General features: G+C 39.0%; 1 protein-coding gene across 2 annotated transcripts in view; it reads right to left on the reverse strand.

Annotated features, from left to right (window-relative positions):
• The window catches only part of NFATC3 (nuclear factor of activated T cells 3), a 132,748-nt gene that overhangs the window by 57,923 nt on the left and 54,246 nt on the right, over window positions 1-20,579 (reverse strand). For both annotated transcript variants that reach the window (XM_045989039.1, XM_045989040.1), the window contains exon 4: window positions 7,806-8,005. In XM_045989039.1, the coding sequence (XP_045844995.1) occupies window positions 7,806-8,005 (200 nt within the window). The remainder of the gene's footprint in view (window positions 1-7,805; window positions 8,006-20,579) is intronic.

Consider the following 20,579-nt stretch of genomic DNA (forward strand, 5'->3'; position numbering starts at 1 on the left):
TGAAGTCCAACTGGCAAACTGGAAAGAAAGGCTAAGACAATCCTCAACTATTCCAGCCACACCCAACCATCCAAGATGGATGTTCGAAACACAGTTGAGCTTCCAGCTGAATTCAGGGGCATGAGAGAACCCAGCTGCCACCACATGAATGGACCAGCTGAATCCAGCCAACCTTAAGAATCATGAAAATAATGAACAGTTATTACTTTGAGCCATGAAATTATTAGAGTGGATTGTTTTACCAAACTAGGTAAGTGAAATACAAAGTAAAAAGACGGTTAAATTCTATAAAAGTAACCAGGCCAGAAAAGATTCACTTGTAGGACTACAAATCAGTCATTAATAGCATATTTAGACTTTTCTAGTGTTATGTTAATTAGTAAAAACAATCCATCAGACTAAGATTCTAAGATTCATTTCTAAAGTATGCACATATAAAATTAACGTTTTGGTATTTAAGGTCTAACATTTCATTATCTTCAAAATTTATTACTTGTACGGCTGCTTAACTCACAATCACGGTAGGAAACAACAATACCTACAACACATGTTTGTATTCACATTTTTTTTAAAGATTTTATTTATTTGCATGACAGAAACACAGCAAGAGAGGGAACACAAGCAGGGAGAGTAGGAGAGGGAGAAGTAGGCTTCCCACTGAGCAGGAAGCCTGATGCAGGACTCATCTCAGGACCCTGGGATCATGACAGGAGCCAAATGGAAATGCTTAACGACTGAGCCACCCAGGTGCCCCTGCTCCTTATTTTTTTTTACTAGGACCTTTTCCCATGTCGGTACCTACATGTAACTATATCAGAATTGATTTCATCAGTGCTTTAACGGGGTTTCCAGTATTTTGCTGTTATAAATAAAGCTGTAGTATAAACACACTAAGTTTTTGTGGTTCTTCTCTCAGCAGATGCTTACCACTGAGTCACCCAAGTGCCCCTTATTCACATACTTAAAGAAGAAAGCAAACAGGTAACTTAATAATCAACATTCTAGTTAAAGTTTACTCTCTCTTGTGGTATTCCTTGTCATCATCCAACAGTCCCAACTCTGGTGCTCATTGCCCAGAGCCTACAGCAGTTGCTGTGAAGACAAGATGTGTTAAAGAACTAGGTTCTCAAGATAAGAAGGAATAAAGCACGAGAAAGAATCTCAAAAGGATGAATATTTTCATGATCAGAAAGACATAGAAGAGGGGCGCCTGGGTGGCTCAGTGGTTTAAGCCTCTGCCTTCGGCTCAGGTCATGATCTCAGGGTCCTGGGATGGAGCCCCTTGTTGGGCTCCCTGCTCAGTGGGGAGCCTGTTTCTCCCTCTCTCTCTGCCTGCCTCTCTGCCTACTTGTGACCTCTCTGTCAAAAAAAAAAAAAAAAAAAAAAAAAGACACAGAAGAAATTTCAAGAAAAGGAAACACTTTTGAAAATAAGTATTTGCGGGGCGCCTGGGTGGCTCAGTGGGTTAGGCCGCTGCCTTCAGCTCGGGTCATGATCTCGGGGTCCTGGGATCGAGTCCCACATCGGGCTCTCTGCTCGGCAGGGAGCCTGCTTCCCTCTCTCTCTCTCTCTCTGCCTGCCTTTCTATCTACTTGTGATCTCTCTCTGTCAAATAAATAAATAAAATCTTTAAAAAAAAAAAAAGAAAATAAGTATTTGCCATTTAAGGATAATGAATTATATTTCACTAACATTGAACACCTGCACTTTAGCTCAACCAGTACTGATCAAATTGTATGAGGTAGTGATTATTCATCTTTTTTTGTTTTGTTAAAGATTTTATTTATTTATGACAGATAGTGAGAGGGAACACAAGCACCGGGGAGCTGGAAAGGGAGAATCCCCAGTGTGGGGCTTGATCCCAGAACGCTAGGATCATGACCCGAGCCAAAGGCATACGCTTAACAACTGAGCCACCCAGGCACCCTGTGATTATTCATCTTAACATGCCAATGTAAGTCATTAAGGGGAAAGAAATACCAGAGATTACCCATTTTACTGAGTTTCTAGGAAAGGTATTTTATATAAATATATGTATGTACTATTTTATTTTAAACTCTACCCCCATCATAGGGCTCAAACTCACAACACTGAAATCAATAGTCACATACTCTACTGACCTGAGACACTTAGATGAACCAAGGGAAGGTATTTTAGCAGAGAGCTATTTCTAAGAGAAGATATAGAATGAGCATCAGAAATGACAATCTTAAAACTCTGGCTACACGGGGCACCTGGTGGCTCAGTCGGGTAAGCGTTTGCCTTGGGCTTAGGTTGTGGGATAGAACCCACATCGGGCTCTCTGCTCAGTGCAGAGACAGCTTCTCTCTCTCTACTGATTCCCCTACCTGTGCTTGCTCTCTGTCAAATAAATAAAATCTTAAAAACAACAACAACCACCACCACCCCACAATATACCTCTGGCTACAAAATGCAGGAAAAGACTGGACCAACAAGAAAACCACACAGAGGAATAAAAATAACTATTGATTTTGTTTACAAGTATAACTGTATTTTATTTTTTATCTTTTTTTTTTTAAAGATTTTCTTTTAAAGATTTTATTTATTTGATAGAGAGAGATCACAAGTAGGCAGAGAGAGAGGGGGCAGCAGGCTCCCTGCTGAGCAGAGAGCTGGATGTGGGGCTCAATCTCAGGACCCAGAGACCATGACCTGGGCCCAAGACAGAGGCTTAACCCACTTAACCACCCAGGCACCCTTAAGATTTTTTTTTTAAGATTTTATTTACCCACTTGACACAGAAAGAGAAAGTATAAGCAGGGGGAGCTGCAGTTGAGAGGGAGAAGCAGGCTTCTTGCTGAGCAGAGCGCCCAACGGGAGGGGCGGGGGGGAACCATCCCAGGACCCTGGGACCACAACCCTTTTGGAAGGCAGACACTTAACCGACTGAGCCACCCAGGAGCCTCTTATTTTTTATCTTTTTTTTTTTTTTAATGTATTTACTTTTCAATTTTTTTAAAGATTTTATTTATTTACCTGAGAGTGCATGCAAGAGAGCACAAGCAGTGGGGGGGCAAGGAAGGGGGAAGAAGGGGCAGAGGCAGAGAGAGAAGCAGACTCCCTGTGGAGCAGGCAACTGGATGTGGGACTCCAACCCAGAACCCTGGGATCATGACCTGAGCTGAAGGCAGATAGATGCCTAACTGACTGATCACCCAGGTGCCCCCTCCTTTTTAAGATTTATTCATTTATTAAGAGAGAGAAACAAGCAAGGGGAGGGGGCAGAGGGAGAAGGAGGGGAGAAGCAGACTCCCTCCTAGGGTGGAGGCCAACACGGGGTTTGATTTCACCACCCTGAGATCATCACCTGAGCAGAAATCCAGAGTTGGAGGCTTAACCAACTGAGCTACCCAGGTACTCCCAATATATAACTATATTTTAAGATCAGAGTATAACACCGCCATATCCATATTCACCTAGTTTTAAAAACAGGGAGGAGTTTTGAGTAGGGTAAGGCAATGAATACTGACATCCTATATTTAAAGCATCTTGTAGGGTGCTTACAGCAATGAGTGAGTATAATGGTCTTAAATAGAGTCTTACACATTCAAAATAAATTAGGACTGAAATGACCACGCCTGTGGGACAGTAGGCAAAGCAAGGGGAATATTTGCCAAGCTTTCCCCACCCTAGTGTTTTTAGAGAGTAAGAGTCATTTAACACATACCTACAACTTACTTACACATAAATTATTTTGAACAATGATGGTCTTATCATTCACAAATTATTTATCTACCTATACTATACTATACTATATTCAATATAGTATACTATACTATACTATATTCAATATACTATATTCACTATACTATACTATATTCAATAACTGTAGCTTATCCTTATAATTAGTTGTTAGGTAAAACAGGCTCATTCATCAGCTGCTCTATTAGCTAAGATACAGGGAAGAAGTTTCCTTAGGTTTGTGTAACTTCTTAGTTGCTTTTTTTTGTTGTTTTTTAAGATTTATTTATTTGAGAGAGCGAGTGAGCACAAGCAGGGAAAGTGGGGGTAGAGGAAGAGGAAGAGAGAGAATCTCAAGTAGACACCCTGCTGAGTGTGAAGCCTGAATCCGGGCTCAATTTCACAACCCTGAGATCACAACCTGCGCTGAAATCAAAGACTCAGATGCTTCACCAATTAAGTCACCCAGGTACCCCTCCTAGTTGCTTCTTATTCAACCCTTTTCTGGACACACACAATGTTACCACAAGCCTTCTTACAGAATTCCTGTTTCTAATCTAACAGGCCAGGGTGGATAGAATGGCTAGAGAAAGTTCAGGTGTGTACCTGACAGGGTGCAATGAGGGCACTCACTAGCTGCATGTAACTAGTAACAATAATATTTCTGCAGCTTTTGCTTTCTGGTCTGATCCAGGCAGGCAATATATGCCATATCCTCTTGGGGAAAGGACAGGCGTCATGACTACAGCCTGTTCCATATACTAGTAGATGGGAAAAGGATAAGGTAGATATGTTTAGCTGATTTTCTCACATTATTTGATATGTGAAGCTTTCCCAATTTCTTGAAAATTTTAAAAACTTGTGTACTCTTTTTTATTGATTTATACATTGTTTTTAGAAAGGATGAGGCTTTTTACAACATAAATACCAATTAGGTCAAGGAAAACAGAAAAAAAGCTTTCAATAGAAGAACAGGAAATAAATATATTCCAAATTTAGGGTTATACAAATTACTATAATTACTATAACCAAACTTGACTGTGAACTTCCGGAGAACAAGGCAAAAAATAAATGTGGTAAGTTTTTATACGTCTCTCCTTGTCTGGTAAAGCAAAACCTACCATGCCATCAGGAAATACCAGCTTTCTCCCTTTAACTTGAAAAGATTCTGTGTATATGTATATATGTAATAATGACCAACTTAAAAGCTAATATCTTTAATAGTGGTTTTTCAGATTATGAAATTATTCATATGGATATTTCTTATTCTATCCTTCAGACAAAGTTAAGAAGTATGGGGTGCTTGGGTGGCTCAGTCGATTAAGCGTCTGATTTCAGCTCAGGTCATGATCCCAGGGTCCTGGGATAGAGCCCCACATTGGGCTCTTTGCTCAGCGGGGAGCCTGTTTCTCCTCTCCCTCTGCTCCTCCTGCTAGTGCTCCCTCTCTATCAAATAGAAAAATAAAATCTTAAAAAAAAATACAAAACAAAGTTAAGAAGTTTAAGAAGCTTCTGGTGACTTTCTATTGAACTTGATTTAAGTCCAGTGCTTTTAATATCCAGAAGAACGAATGGAAACATGGCCAGCAAACTATCTTCTAGGGATCAAAGAAAAAAGTTCTTAGAAAAAAGATGGTTCAGCTGAGTTTTAAATTCATCTCTGCAGCTATTGTAACTGTATATTCATGTGCTTTTGATGCTAAATGAAAAAGTAAGATCCTAGAGTAAAAGGGAAGAAGCTCACATGCACGCGTATTCTCATTCAGTGGTTAGCCATTTCACTTTATTTGAAAATGGGTCAAATACGATGCTTGGAGGCAGAGAACTGGGTTGGGTTATTGAGTACCATCCATGTAAACAAAGTAGGTTTTATTTCAATTTATATTAACTTGTCTTTTCTAGTAATAGGTAACAAGGGAAAAAAGTTAACAAGGTAAGTTCTTTTTTTCTTTTTTTTTTTAAATAAAGATTTTATTTATTTATTTTAGACAGAAAGAATGTGTGTACAGGGAGGGGCAAAGGAGGAGGGAAAGGGATAAGCAGACTCCTTACTAAACCCAATGTGCCGAAAATCAAGATCGGATGCTTCACCAGCTGAGCCATAATAACTGATTATTTCTTAAGACAATTCTTTTTTTTTTTTTTAAGATTTTCTTTATTTATTCATGAGAGGAGAGAGAGGGGAGGTAGAGGCAGAGGGAGAAACAGGCTCCCCAAGGAGCAGTCCCAATGCAGGACTCGATCCCAGGACTCAGGGATCATGACATGAGCTGAAGGCAGATGCTTAACCAACTGAGCTACACAGTGCCCAGCAATTCTTATTTTCTAATAATAGAATTATATCACAAATTGGTATGCCTTCAGGGGTATATGCAGCTTACCCAAAAAGTTATTTAAGTATAAATTTAAAGGAAGAGAACTAGAGACCAAAATCTTATTTTATGTATGTGTTTTTGCAATAGCCTGGAATGGATGTTACTATCATTTTAAGAAAGGTCTATACCATAGTTTGAAACAATCTATGTAACAAACCTCACTGTAACTTTAAAATGCCTAGTTGTGACCAATTAAAAGTTGCATACTAAACTTCCTTCCCCCCTTTTCTCTCATTGTTAGAGATAGCAATATACTCAAGTAGAAAGAAAACAAAACAAAAAATCCCAGATGTTCCTTATATACAAGGATGAACAATAAGATGTGTTGGGTAGGTTTCTGTGACAAGTCTTTATTATTTTTTAATTTATTTTTAAAATAACATTTAGGGGCGCCTGGGTGGCTCAGTGGATTAAGCCGCTGCCTTCGGCTCAGGTCATGATCTCAGGGTCCTGGGATCGAGCCCCGCATCGGGCTCTCTGCTCCGCAGGGAGCCTGCTTCCTCCTCTCTCTCTGCCTGCCTCTCTGCCTACTTGTGATCTCTCTCTCTCTCTGTCAAATAAATAAATAAATAAATAAATAAATCTTTAAAAAAAATAAAATAAAATAAAATAACATTTATTGGTTTGACACAGAGAGAGAGCATGAGAGACAGCACAAGCAGGTGGAGCAATAGAAGGAGAGGAGAAGCAGGCCCCTAGCCAAGCAGGGAGACTGATGTGGGGCTCAATCCCAGGAACCCAGGTTCATGACCTGAGCCAATGGCAGACACTTAACCATCCGAGCCACCCAGGCTCCCCTACGACATGCTCTTCAAAGAGGTAAATTCAGGGGGTGCCTGGCTGGTTCAGTAAAGCATATGACTCTTGGTCTCAGGGTTGTGATTTCACGCCCCACACAGGGCAAAGAGCTTACTTAAAATATATATATAAATAATATACCATAATATAACACAACATAACATAAAAAAGAGGCTAACTCAGATGGAAGTTTTCATTTACCCTTCCTCCTTATTCCTTCTGGGACTACAGTTGTGATGGCTAGAGCTCTAGTAGCCATTCTGTATCTGTATCTTGGGGATAGAAGCCACGTGTTTTCTTCTCTTGAGAGAAGAAAAAATACAAAGAGTCTGGAGCACCAATGACTTATGGAGACATTGTGCTAGTCCTAAAATGCCTGTGTATTTCTGTTGTGGAATAACAAACTAAATGTCTAGTGTTTAAGCCACTCATCTTCTAACATTCAATCTAACATATAATAAACTGCATATAATCCTAACTTGAACAAAACTCTAAAGCATTCTCATTCAGAAGCTAGCTACCTCATTTTGTTTGGAAATGAGTCAAACAGGACATCTGGAGATAAAGTCAAAGTTTTCTTTAAGGAAATTTAACAATTATAATAACTGTATTGCAATTATTACTGTCTATCCTATTAGACTGTGAGCAACCTGAAAAAAGTCCATATATATTTTTCTCTATAATTTAATATAACGCTTGGCTGGTCCTAGAGAGTTCATAAACTTTTGGTGAACTGAATTTCTTTTCTGGAAATTTGCTACCAATCTTAGAAAATATACTATGATTATTTATATAATGTTATTCAGTTAATTTAGAACAAGGAATACTTCATTTCTGTACTATAAAAAGAAATACATTTTTTTCTGAAAGTTGTTTTAGGGAAAAAAGAAAAACAAAGAACTGTCCATTTTGAGGTATGTTTCAAGATACCTGGCTGACATATTGTTTTCAGGAAGAAGGGGAATTTCCAGAACCTTTGTGCTGGCAATTATTATCTCTTGACTTGCAGTAGCAACAGTCTTCCCAGTGATTCGATGCACCTGGTAAAATGCATGAGGTCGTAAATATCGGTCATCTGCTGTTCCAATAAACATCTGTAGATTTATCGGCTTTTCATTATAGCCCAGGAGCTAATTAGGAAGAACAAATGGAAAAATACAATTCATTATCCATGTATTTACGATAAGCTTAGAATAGTAAGTCGGTTATATTTGTAACATATTATTGATACAGAAAATGTTATTTCAAAAAGATAACAGTAAGAAAAATAAGTGAACAATCTTCCACATTTCAGAAGTTTATGAGTTATAAAATGTTGGAATATGTTACAAAGGGATGAGGGCTTTTTCCTGTATAAATATCTAGAACAATAAAAATTTTACAAAGCCTTCTTACAAAATGCTATGAAGAACCAAAAGGAATGATGATTCTCTTTGCCAGACAACATTAACCATCCAGATCAGACTTAAAAGACTTTGGTGTGCAGGAAACTCCTCTAACAGGCTATTAAAATCAGAGTTTGTTTTAGAAGAATCTCAAAAAGCCTATTAGATATGTTAGCAACTTAAAATTTCAACTGACTTAACAGGCTGGGCTACCTGACATTCTCTGGTATTCTTCCTTCACTATTGTTGAGGTGAAGATAAGTGTACAGAGGGAGGACCAGGAGGTGCTGGAGGTTAAAAAAAAAAGCAGCCACGGGACGCCTGGGTGGCTCAGTGGGTTAAGCCGCTGCCTTCGGCTCGGGTCATGATCTCGGGGTCCTGGGATCGAGTCCCGCGTCGGGCTCTCTGCTCAGCAGGGAGCCTGCTTCCCTCTCTCTCTCTCTGCCTGCCTCTCTATCTACTTGTGATCTCTCTCTGTCAAATAAATAAATAAAATATTAAAAAAAAAAAAAAAAGCAGCCACAATGCTCGCTTCAGCAGCACATATACCAAAAATTCGGCCACAAAGAAGGAGGGAAAGAAAAGAAACAGAGCCTAAAGAAGTATACATTTGGCACTTAGGGAGACTCCCCTATCCAATCTGATGTCTGAATGTCTGAATAGCATCAGTATGACCCATCATCATGCAGATAACAATTAAAAACTGGAACACAAAAAATGACTTGAAAGCATGGAGGGTAACCAACATAAGCATATACTGGAAGCAAACCGACCCCTGTAAGAAGAGAGTAACAAAAAGCGTGTTTCCTGTTTTTAAGGCTTTTAACTTGAGAGAAGGCCAGAGTCCATGCCTTACAAAGTGGCTGAAACTCCTACAGAAAATCTAGTCTGGGGCGCGTGGGTGACTCAGTCCGCTAAGTGTCTGTCTTCAGCTCAGGTCAAGATCTCAGGGTCCTGGGATAGAGGCGTGCGTCGGGGTCTCTGCTCTGTGGGGAACCTGCCTTTCCCTCTGCTCTTCCTCCCACTAGTGTTCTCCGTCTCTCTCAAATAAAATTAGTAAAATCTTAAAAAAAAAAAAAGAAAAGGAAAGAAAATCTAAAGTCTGAAGGGCCTGAAGAACAGGACAACCACAGCTCCTGGAGAGTAAGAGGGAAATCCCAGAAAGGAGACAGCTAGAGAAGGGAAGCTCCAAATTATATATATAAACTTTGCCAATCGTTTGGTTGACCTGGGAACCACCTATGAACATGTCAGATCCCAAGGAATGTAAGGCTAAGATAACTGAAATGAGATTATGAGCTGCCACCAACCACAGAGAGACACGTTTTACAGGTTGACTCCAACCAAGTCAAGTGACTGCTTAAACAAAAAACCAAAAATTCAACATTCTTTGGGGGTACATTTGGGTGTATATCTGTTTTTGTTTTGATGTTTTTGAGTTGGGGGTTCTTTTTTTTTTTTTTTTAAAGATTTTATTTATTTATTTGACAGAGAAAGATCACAAGTAGGCAGAGAGGCAGGCAGAAGAGAGTGAGAGGGAAGCAGGCTCCCTGCCGAGCAGCGAGCCCGATGCGGCACTCGATCCCAGGACCCTGAGATCATGACCTGAGCCGAAGGCAGCGGCTTAAACCACTGAGCCACCCAGGCGCCCCAAGTTGGGGTTTCTTTATATAATCTGAATTAATCCCTTGCAGATTTATAAATATTCTCTCTCATTCTGTAGTTTTTTTTTTCTCACTTTCTTAGTAATGTCCTTTGATGTGTGAAAGTTTTTAAATTTGATGGAGTCCAATTTCTCTCTTTTGTCTTTTGCTGCTTATACTTTTGGTGCCATACTTGAGAAACCATTTCCAAATCCAATGCCAAGAAGGCTTCCCCCAATGGTTCCTTCTAAGAGTTTTATAGCTTTAGATCTCATATTTAGGTCCTTGATCTATTTTGAGTTTATTTTTGTATATGATGTAAGGTAAGGGATCAACTACATTATTTTGCATGCAGATATCCAGTTTTCCCAGCACCATTTGTTGAAAAGATTGTCCCTTCCCCCACTGAATAGTCTTGGCATCCCACAGAAAATGAACTGACCAAATATGTTAAGGGCTTATTTTGGGGCTTTGTCTTCTATTTCATTGGTCTGTTTTTATGCCAGTACCACAGTGTTTGAAATACTATAGTTTTGTAGTAAGTCACAAGTCAGGAAAGTAAGTCCTCCAACTCTTTTTCAGGACTGTTTTGCCTATTTGAGACCTTTCGCAGTTCCATATAAATCTAAAAATATGCTTTTCCACTCAGCAAAAAAAGCAGTTGGAATTTTGGTCTAAGTATAGCACTGAATCTATAGATTGCTTTGGGCAGTACTGATGGCTTATGTTAAGGCTTCCTATCTACAAACATGGATATCTATTTTTATTTTACATATGCTTAAATTTTATTTTTATGTTTCCATCTATATTTTTATTTCAGCAATATTTTATAGTTTTCAGTGTACGTATTTTGACACCTCCTTGGTTCAGTTCATTCCTAAGTATTTAATTCCTTTAGATGCTACTGTAAATGGAATCGCTTTTTAAATTTCCTCTTCAGGTTGCTCATCAGAGGTACAGAGAGACACAAATGCTGAGCGTATGCTGATCTTCCACCCGGAAGTGCTGTATTTACTAGCTCTGTAGTCTTCTTGTGGATGATTTTAGATTTTCTATATACAGGAACATATCATCTATGAATAGAGACCGTCTTAACTCTTCCAATTCAAATGCCTTCTACTTCTTTTATTGTCTGATAGTTCTGGCGAGAACTCCCAACACAAATGCTGAATAGCAGTGGTGAAAGTAAGCATCCTTCTTCCTAATCTTAAGGAGAAAGCTTCCAGGCTTTTGCCATTAATTAAGTATGATGTTAGCTGTAGGCTTTTCATAAATGACCTTTCATGGTAAAGAATTTCCCCCTTTCCCAGTTTGTGTGGGGGGGAGCGGGGTAAATGAAAGGCTATTAAATTTTGTCAGATGCCTTTTCTGTGTCAACTGAAATGATCGTGTATTTTTTAATCCCTTCTGTTAAATGTGGTGTATCATATCAATTGATTTTCCTGTGTTGGGCCACCTTTTGCATTTTGGGGATAAATTCCACTTGGCAATGATGTATCCCTTTACTGTGCTGTTGGTTATGGTTTGTTAGTTTTTAGTTAAGAATTTTTGGTTTTTTTTAAGAAATAAAATATAAATGCTGTATCTTTGTCCTTATCCATTCAATTACAAATTTTTTTTTCATATCTCCACTGAAATCCCTCCATTTCTTCACATATGTAGTTTACGTTTTCTACTAGATGGTTCAGCATTTTATCATGGCCATTATTAAAGACTCTTTCTGATAACTCCAACACAGATGGAGAGAGATCTAGACCATGTCTGGGCCCGTTCTTACTGATTGCTTTTCTTTTTATTGTGGATCACACCTTCTTTTTTGTGCGTGTATTGCTGAACATATCCTTAACATTTTGTATTCAAGAGACTTCTAGAGACTCAAGTTGGAAAGTAATTACCTCCAGAAAAAAGCATGCTATTTCTTTTGTCAGATAACAAATTCTTAAGCTATGTCTGGGCTTTGCTGCAGCCTTAGTCTAATTCCCCTGCTTTGAGATAGTGGTTTCCTCATACTTGGTGGTCTTAGAAGTTTCAGAGAGATGTGTCTCAGTAATCTCCACTCCTACTTTTAGCCACCAACTGGGAGAAAGATTTGTTCCATGGCTTCTTTAATCCATTAAACCAGCAAGGGAAAGACATAATAATGTAGGTTGCATAAAGTCTATTTTTCTTTTTCTTTTTTTTAAACCTTGGTGGTTTTCTTTTCTTTTTATTTTTTTTTAAGATTTTATTTATTTATTTGACAGAGAAATCACAAGTAGGCAGAGAGGCAGGCAGAGAGAGAGAGAGGAGGAAGCAGGCTCCTGGCTGAGCAGAGAGCCTGATGCGGAACTCGATCCCAGGACCCTGAGATCATGACCTGAGCCGAAGGCAGAGGCATTAACCCACTGAGCCACCCAGGCGCCCAAGTCTATTTTTCAATACACATATTGGAGGAGGTGTCCAGCTCTTCAAGGCAGCAGTGGAGTTTCCAGCACTCAGTCCCTAGCACTGCCACAACAAGTTATGGTCATGAGTCACAGTGTCAGTGATGTCTTCACTATAGCAGTACTGGGTTGGATGGCTGGACAGTGTTCCAGACCACGCAGCTTGAAGCCAGAGATTTTGTAACACCCTTTAAGAAAAATTCTCCTCTCTTTCTGTACTATGGTTTATAAATTATCCTGATACATGATATCAAATATAAAATGCCTAATACAGTGTTGTCATGTAGGCAGTGATAAATCCTAGCTACTAGTCTACATCCGTGTTTCTAGGTATGTAATGTAGTCAGAATTTGAGTATGTAGGAGTTCTAGTCTACTATGAGGTCTTTCAGGTGAACACTTCACTCCCCCTGCTTGTCCACTCATGAATCTATAGTGGAATTTGTAACTAAGCAACATCATAATTGATTATCCTCTAACCCAGGAAAGAACATGAAGATGTCTGTCTATTCTGGGGTAATATAATTGACCTAGGATGGTTTTCAGGACTGTGACATTTATAGAAAGGCAATTAAAGCCTGGACCATTGCAATAGCCTTATAACTATTCTCCCTGTTCTTGCTCTTGCTCTCATACAGGCTATTTGCTGTCAGGAGACAGAACAAACTTTAACTAGGTAATTTCATGCCCTGCTCAGAACTCTCTAATGGCCTCCTTCCAACACTCAACTAAATCCAAATGCCCTGTGGTGATTTATAAGGCCTATGTGATTTGAGCCCTGGCTAACTTGTTGCCTTACCTTCTCTTACTCTTTTCCCTTCCACAGTCTGCTCTAACCATCCTGGCCTTATTGTTGACGAAACCCACACTTATTCCTAACCTCAAGGCTTTCATATTTCATACTTTATCACCCTGGAACATTCTTTCCTCTGATCTTCATATTACCTCACTCCTTCAGTTCCATACTCAAAGGTCAGCTCCTCAGAGAAGACCACCCTACCTAAAATACCATATCACTGTCCCCTTCCCTTTTTTATTATTTTTCATAGTATGGATTACTACAAAAAGTATGTTATAGGAGCACCTGGGTGGCTCAGTTGGTTAAGTATGTGACTTTTGATTTCTGCTCAGGTCATGATCTGAGGGTTTTGAGATCAAGCCCCAGGTCAGTCTCCCAGGTCTGCAGGGAGTCTGCTTGAGATTCTCTCCCTCCCTCTCTCTCAGCTCCACTCCTCACTAGGTCTGTGTGTGTGCTTGTTCTCTTTCTCTCTCTCGCAAATAAATCTTTTTTTAAAAAGTGTGTTATAGATTTATTATCTGTTTTCCTCAGTACTGTATAAGTTCCAAAAAGGCAGAAACTTTGTCTTCTACCTCTACCCCTTCCTCTTTCAACCGAAGATCCATTATGGAAATATCTGTATTGAATACCATCACTTCAGCCAATACTATATAGATGACAACAAAATAAAGAACAAAGTGGCATGTATTAAACTTTAATTAGTGAAGACTTTTTAATTTAATTTTAAAGATTTTATTTAATTATTTGACACAGAGAGAGAGCAATCACAAGTAGGCAGAGAGGCAGGCAGAGAGATGGGGAAGCAGGCTCCCTGCTGAGCAGAGAGCCCGATGTGGGGCTCAATCCCAGGACCCTGAGATCATGACCTGAGCTGAAGGCAGAGGCTTAACCTACTGAGCCACCCAGGTGCCCCTGAATTTTATTATTTTTTTAAAAGATTTTATTTAAAGAAATTAGTGAAGACTTTAAAAGGCAGAAATTTATAATAAAAAGGATATTGGGAAGCATATGATAAAAATCAATGAAGGCTCTCTGAAGGAAGGAAAAGACAGAATCATGGAAATCAGTTAAGAGGCCAATGCACTAAGTACTAACATCATGTGTACTGAAAATTTAAATTAGAATGGAAGTAAAAACATAAACAGAAAATAGAAACAGAGAGGGATGAATGCAGTAAGTCCTTCCCTATAGAGATTTTTCTAACTGACTATATACAGAATGAAAGAAAGGAAAAAAGAAGTTAGAAGTTCTGAGATTCAGGGGCACCTGGGCGGCTCAGTCAGTGAAGCATCTGCCTTCAGCTCAAGTCATGATCTCAGGGTCCTGGGATCAAGCCACAGGTTGGGCTCCCTGCTCAGTGAGAACTCTGCTTCTCCCTTCTCCTCTGCCCCTCCCCCTCCCCCGACTCGAGCACACACTCTCTCAGAAATAAAATCTTTAAGAAAAAGTTCTGAGATTCAGAATCCAATAGAATGGTGGTATCACTAGCAAGTAAAGTGAAGAAGTCACTTTATTTAGATTTAGAACAGTTTTGGAGACAGAGGAGGTAATGTTTTCACTGTTAGTCATGGTGTATTCAAAGTAACAATGACACAGATAGATGGAAATGTGAGGCTATATAAGGTGTACATCCTTTTATTTATTTATTTATTTGACAGAGAGAAAGATCACAAGTAGACAGGCAGGCAGAGAGAGAGGGAGAAGCAGGCTCCCCGCTGAGCAAAGAGCCCGATGTGGGGCTCGATCCCAGGACTCTGAGACCACCACCTGAGCCGAGGGCAGAGGCTCAACCCACCAAGCCACCCAGGTGCCCCTGTATATCCTTTTAGACCAACCTTAACATTGACTGAACGATAAACACAATGCTTTGCTATCTATTTTGATAACAAAATAATACAGTCCACTGTGCCTTAAAAGAATGACCTTTGAAATCCATTTTTCTTTTGTTTTGACAGAAGTATGCATTGTAAAAGTTCCAGTACAGCAAAACTCTGAGGACTTGAAACACTGTTGAGTTTTAAGATTTGCAACATCCTGAGCAAAGTGTGGGGTAATGAGAGTACCACCTATGTTCTCTATCTTCACTGCTCTGCCATCATTGCATAGAAACAGCCACAGACAATATATAAATGAATGAGCACCGCAACAAGCAGAGTGAGGTACAGTATGGGCATTTTATGACAAGGGGCCAGAGACTGAAATTCCTATCAATGTATGGGACAATCAGTTCTTTCAAGCACAGAACCAGTGGATATTGCAGAGAACTTCAGAACGTCCTACAAACATTTATGTATATAGAAAAGTTTATGAACTTAGACTCCAACTCCCTAGTATATATAAATACCAAAAAAATTTGCAGGTTTTTTTTTTTAAGGTTTTATTTGTCTCAGAGTGAGAGAGGGAGAACACAAGCATGGGGAACAGCAGAGTAAGAGGGAGAAGCAGGCTCTCAGCCGAGCAAGGAGCCTAATGCAGGGCTCGATCCTGAGCTGAAGGTAGATGCTTAACTCACTGAGCCACCCAGGCACCCCAAAACTGAAGTTTTAACACATGAATGTTTAATGAATGTGACTACCATATAAATTGAAGAAAATTTTAGTAAGAGTTCATCACAGAATATGTTATTGCCAGTAATGCCACTTGTTAATGGAATTTAGGTTGATGATCAATATACCTGCTTTTGTACCTACAACACCTGCAGTGATACTGCAGGTAAAAATATCTAACTACTTCATTGTCTTCTACAGTCAATACCAAGCTTTTTCATTTTGAAACACAACTATTTTGTTATAATTTAGTTTTCTACATTTATTTCCTCATAATATTATAGCATTATTTTTATATTCTTAAATTTGTACAAGCAAGTTGATTATATAATCTTTGCATTTCCATTTCAGGTTAATAAACATATTACAAAATATTTGTTTAAAATAAAGTGGAGTTGGGTATGATTAGTCTAGAATATCCGCAAGTCAAGAGGCACATAGGTATTTTTTTTTTTTTTTTTGACATATCTGTCTAAAAGCAAATCTTCCAATTTTCTGTCTAGGGAACATAAACTTGTTATAAGCATTTTGGGAGTTAAGAAAGGGGTCAGCAGTCTCCCTATTTAGTATGCAGACTTTCATTATGCCTCCACTCCATTTTCTGTACAGATTCTCAAGCTCTGCCTTCAGTAATTCTAGAACCTAGAATCTTTATTTTATTCCCTCTGAAGAGTAAATCTGCAATATGCTCACAGGGTAAGACAGTGGTTATTATATGGCTATGCCACATAAGAGAAAAATCCAGGAACTCTACTTCTGCAGACTTTCAAACAATTCTTCTGCTGTCAGCTCCACCTTGCATCCCACCTTCAGAGACATTCACTGCCTCAAATTCCTGAGTGCTTCCAGGGTTCTTTGGTGTAAAAAGAGTTGTGTTTGTTATTGATTCTTTCTCTCTGTCCAGCAGGCTTAAATTGCAGCTGCCTAAGTTCTAATGAAAGTAAAACACATGTGTGCTATTTACTATATTTAACTGGAATTTGCAGTTTTCTGTATTTATATAGTCAAGAAATCTATCAATATTCTCTCTTTCTTTAAGATTTTATTTTAAAGTAATCTCTACACCCAACGTAGGACTCAAACCTACAACCCCAAGATTAAGAGTTGCACACTCTGGGGCACCTGTGGGGCTCAGTCAGTTAAGTGTCAGACTCTTGATTTTGGCTCAGATCACTATCTCAGGGTCGTGGAACTGAGCCCTGTGCCAGGCTCTGGGCTCAGTGGGGCTTCTGCTTGAGATTCTCTCAGTCCTTCTCAGTCTTCCCCTCCCGCGCATGTGCACGTGCATGTGCACTCTCTCACTCCCTAAAAAAAGGGGGGGGGAGTCGCAAACTACACTGACTGAGCAGCCAGGCACCCCTCAGTATTTTCAGTTGTGATTTCTTTTCATGTATTTTTGTAGAATAAGTTCATAAATTTTATATAGCTTTAACTGAAAACAATCCATAAAAAATAAAATGCCAACATGATCACAATAAAAAAAAAACCTAAGTAAATTAATAACTAAAGAAGAAATTGGAAACCCATAGCTAATAAGTGATTACCTATTCCTTTCTGCTATACCTGTTGCTCTTTCATGTTTAATCCAAACTGAACAAATTATACCATGGAACCAACTATTCATCTAGTAGAGGAAGAAATACCAATTTTACCACTTGCCTCCAAGTACTGTGCAGGGGACAGAGTCCATCCTGTTATCTCCAGAGCACAGTACAGTACCTAACACATTGCAGACATTCAACCATTGTTAAATGAATGAATTTTGGAATAAGACAGTACAATTTGGTGAAGCAAAATAACACATGGGGTTCGTCAACAGAATTATTTAAATAATAATAATAGTCACTGAAGTAGGTTGTTCTAAACAGAGTAGTTGAGTCTAAAATAGAAAATACAAATAAAAATTTTATTGCTATTTATTAAGCTACCCAAATATCACATAACGTACCAGTAAGTACTATATATCCAAGTATCCTAGTCATATTAGATGACTCACATTAATACCAGTTTGGCAAAGACATAAGCCACCTGTCCTTTATACTTCGATAGTAAAATAAACCAGTGATGGGGGGAGGTAATCATGCATATAAGATTTCAAAGGGAATATATTTCATAACACATACTTCAGCCAGCATCTGCTCCAAGCATATGTATTATATAGCGTATGAAAAACAGGGTTTCTTCTATGTACCTTAGGGATTTTAAAGGACCATCAAATAAATTAGACTGCCTTCCCATTTCATTTTCAGAGGAGCATTATGTTATAGGCCATAAACAAATTATTGCTGCTAACATTACTCTCTAAAAACTTTCATCTAGAATAAGTATACCTCTCTTCAGGCCACCCTCTGCTTTGGAGAAAAAACTAAGCCAAGCTGTTTGTTATGTTTCTGTATCGTTTCCATAGCAAAGGTCTGTGCCTGCTTAATTTAACTAAAGCTGGAGTGTTAAAGCCTGAAGGTCACTATAGGACAAACAAGAGCAGCTTCAATAAGAGCAATTCTATTATCAGTTCTGCTACATTACTTGGGGGGAGGGGATCTGAACATATCAGAAACATGAGAACACATCGTAGAGATACTAAAAATACAAAATTAAATTTCCATAATATAAACTGCCTCAAAGTGAAAGTGTACATATAACATTATATTAAAAAATCATCACCAGGGAGAGGATCTCAGTGTATGGTGAAATAGAAAGTCTAAATATGAAAAAATTCTGTATTTTTATTTTAATTTTTTAAGACTTATTTATTTACTTCAGAGAGAGAGAAAGCAAGCAAGGGGGGGGGCAGAAGAAGAAGGAGAGTGAGAACCTCAGGCAGACTCTGTGCAGAGAGAGTGTGGAGCCCAATGTGGGGCTCGATACCATGACTGTAAGATCATGACCCAAGGCAAAACCAAGAGTCAGAAGCCACCCACCTGAGTCACCCAAGTGCCCTAACAATCCCCATTTTTAAAATTTCAATAACTTTTGAGAAAAGATTCAAAATATCTATGCCTTGGGGTGTCTGGGTGGTTCAGATGGTTAAGTGTCTGTCTTTGGCTCAGGTCACGATCGTGAGGTCCTGGGATTGGCCTGCATCAGGCACCCTGCCCAGTGGGGAGTCTGTTTTTCTCTCTCCCTCTGCCCCTCCCCACCACTTGTGCGTGAACTCTCAAATTTTAAAAATACAAAATATCTGTGCCTTAATACAACTGTCACCATATAATAAAATGTATGTGTAGCTTTATGCAATTTTATCCCATGTGTAGATTCACATAACCAACATCACAGTCAAGATAAGGAACTCTTCCATCACCAAAAAGGAACTCTCTTTTGCTACCCCTTTACATTTGCAATCTTCAACCTCTTCCTGTTCCCTGGCTATCAAACCACCACTGCTCAAAACTTTCTGCAATGGTAAACATCTTCTACATCTGCATTTTTTAAAAATTCCTGATTTATGTGGAATTAGTTCTAGTGTAAAATATGATGTTAGGTTCAGATCTATTTTCTGAATGAAAAATAAATGGATGGCCTATGGATGTCCAATTCTCCAACATCATTTGTTAAAAGACAATGTGGGGGCTCCTGGGTGTTTCGGTTGGTTAAGCATCTGACTCTCAATTTTGTCTTAGGTCATGATCTCAGGGTTGTGAAAGCATGCCCTGTGTCAGGCTTCCGCAATGGTCATGGAGCCTGCTTAAGATTCTCTCTCTCCTTCTCCCTCTGCCCCTTTTCTCTCTCCTCCCCCTCTTTCCCTCCTTCCCTTAAAAAAAAAAAAAAAAAAGGACAATGTAGTCATTAAGTCATTAGCCACATGCCTACCAAGTCTTAAAACACTATTAATGCAACTAAAGAACTCAATTTCTAGTTTTGGTTAATTTTGGATCTTTCCAAATTTTTCACATTAGGGTCCTCGCTCAGTGGGGAGCCTGCTTCTCCCTCTCCCTGCCAGTCCCCCTGCTTGTGCAGGCATTCTCTCTTTCTGACAAATAAATAAAATCTTGGGGTGCCTGTTGCTCAGTCGTTAAATGTCTGGGTCCTGAGATGAAGCCCTGCATCAGGCTCCCTGCTCAGCGGGGAAACTGCTTCTTCCTCTCTCACTCCCTCTGCTTGTGTTCCCTCTTTCACCGTCTCTCCCTCTATCAAATAAGTAAATAAAATCTTTGAAAAATAAAATAAAATCTTAAAAAAAATTAAAAGTAGAATTACTGCATGATCCAGCAATTCCACTTCTGAGTATATACCCAAAAGAATTGAAAGCAGGGTCTCAAAAAGATGTGCACATCCATGTTCACACCAATGTTATTCACAATAACTAAAATGTGGAAGAAATGGACAAGGAACACTGTATATACAATGATATCTTATGCAGCCCTAAAATGAAGGAAATTCTGAAATATGTTACAGCATGGTTCAACCTTGAGGACATTATGCTAACTGAAGTAAGCCTACCAGAAAAAGACGAATATTGTATGATTCTACTTATATGAGGTATTTACAGTTGTCAACATTATAGAGACAAAAAAAGGTAGAATGGTGGTTTCCAATGCCTGGAGGGAGAATGGGGTACAGAATTTCAGTTTAAAGATAAAAAGAGCTCTGGATGGGGCACCTGGGTGGCTCAGTGGATTAAGTGTCTGCCTTCGGCTCAGGTCATGATCTCAGGGTCTTGGGATCGAGCCCCACATCGGGCTCCCTGCTCGGTGGGGAGCCTGTTTCTCCCTCACTCTCTGCCTGCCTCTCTGCCTATTTCTGCCTACTTGTGATTTCTCTCTCTGTCAGATAAATAAATAAATAATCTTAAAAAAAAAACAACTCTGGAAATGGAAGGTAGTCAAAGTTGTACAATGTTATGAATGTATTTAATACACTAAACTGTACGTGTAAAAATAATTAAGATGGCAAATTTTATGTGTATTTT

The sequence above is a fragment of the Meles meles genome, chromosome 19 (assembly GCF_922984935.1).
Source record: "Meles meles chromosome 19, mMelMel3.1 paternal haplotype, whole genome shotgun sequence".
NCBI lineage: Eukaryota > Metazoa > Chordata > Mammalia > Carnivora > Mustelidae > Meles > Meles meles.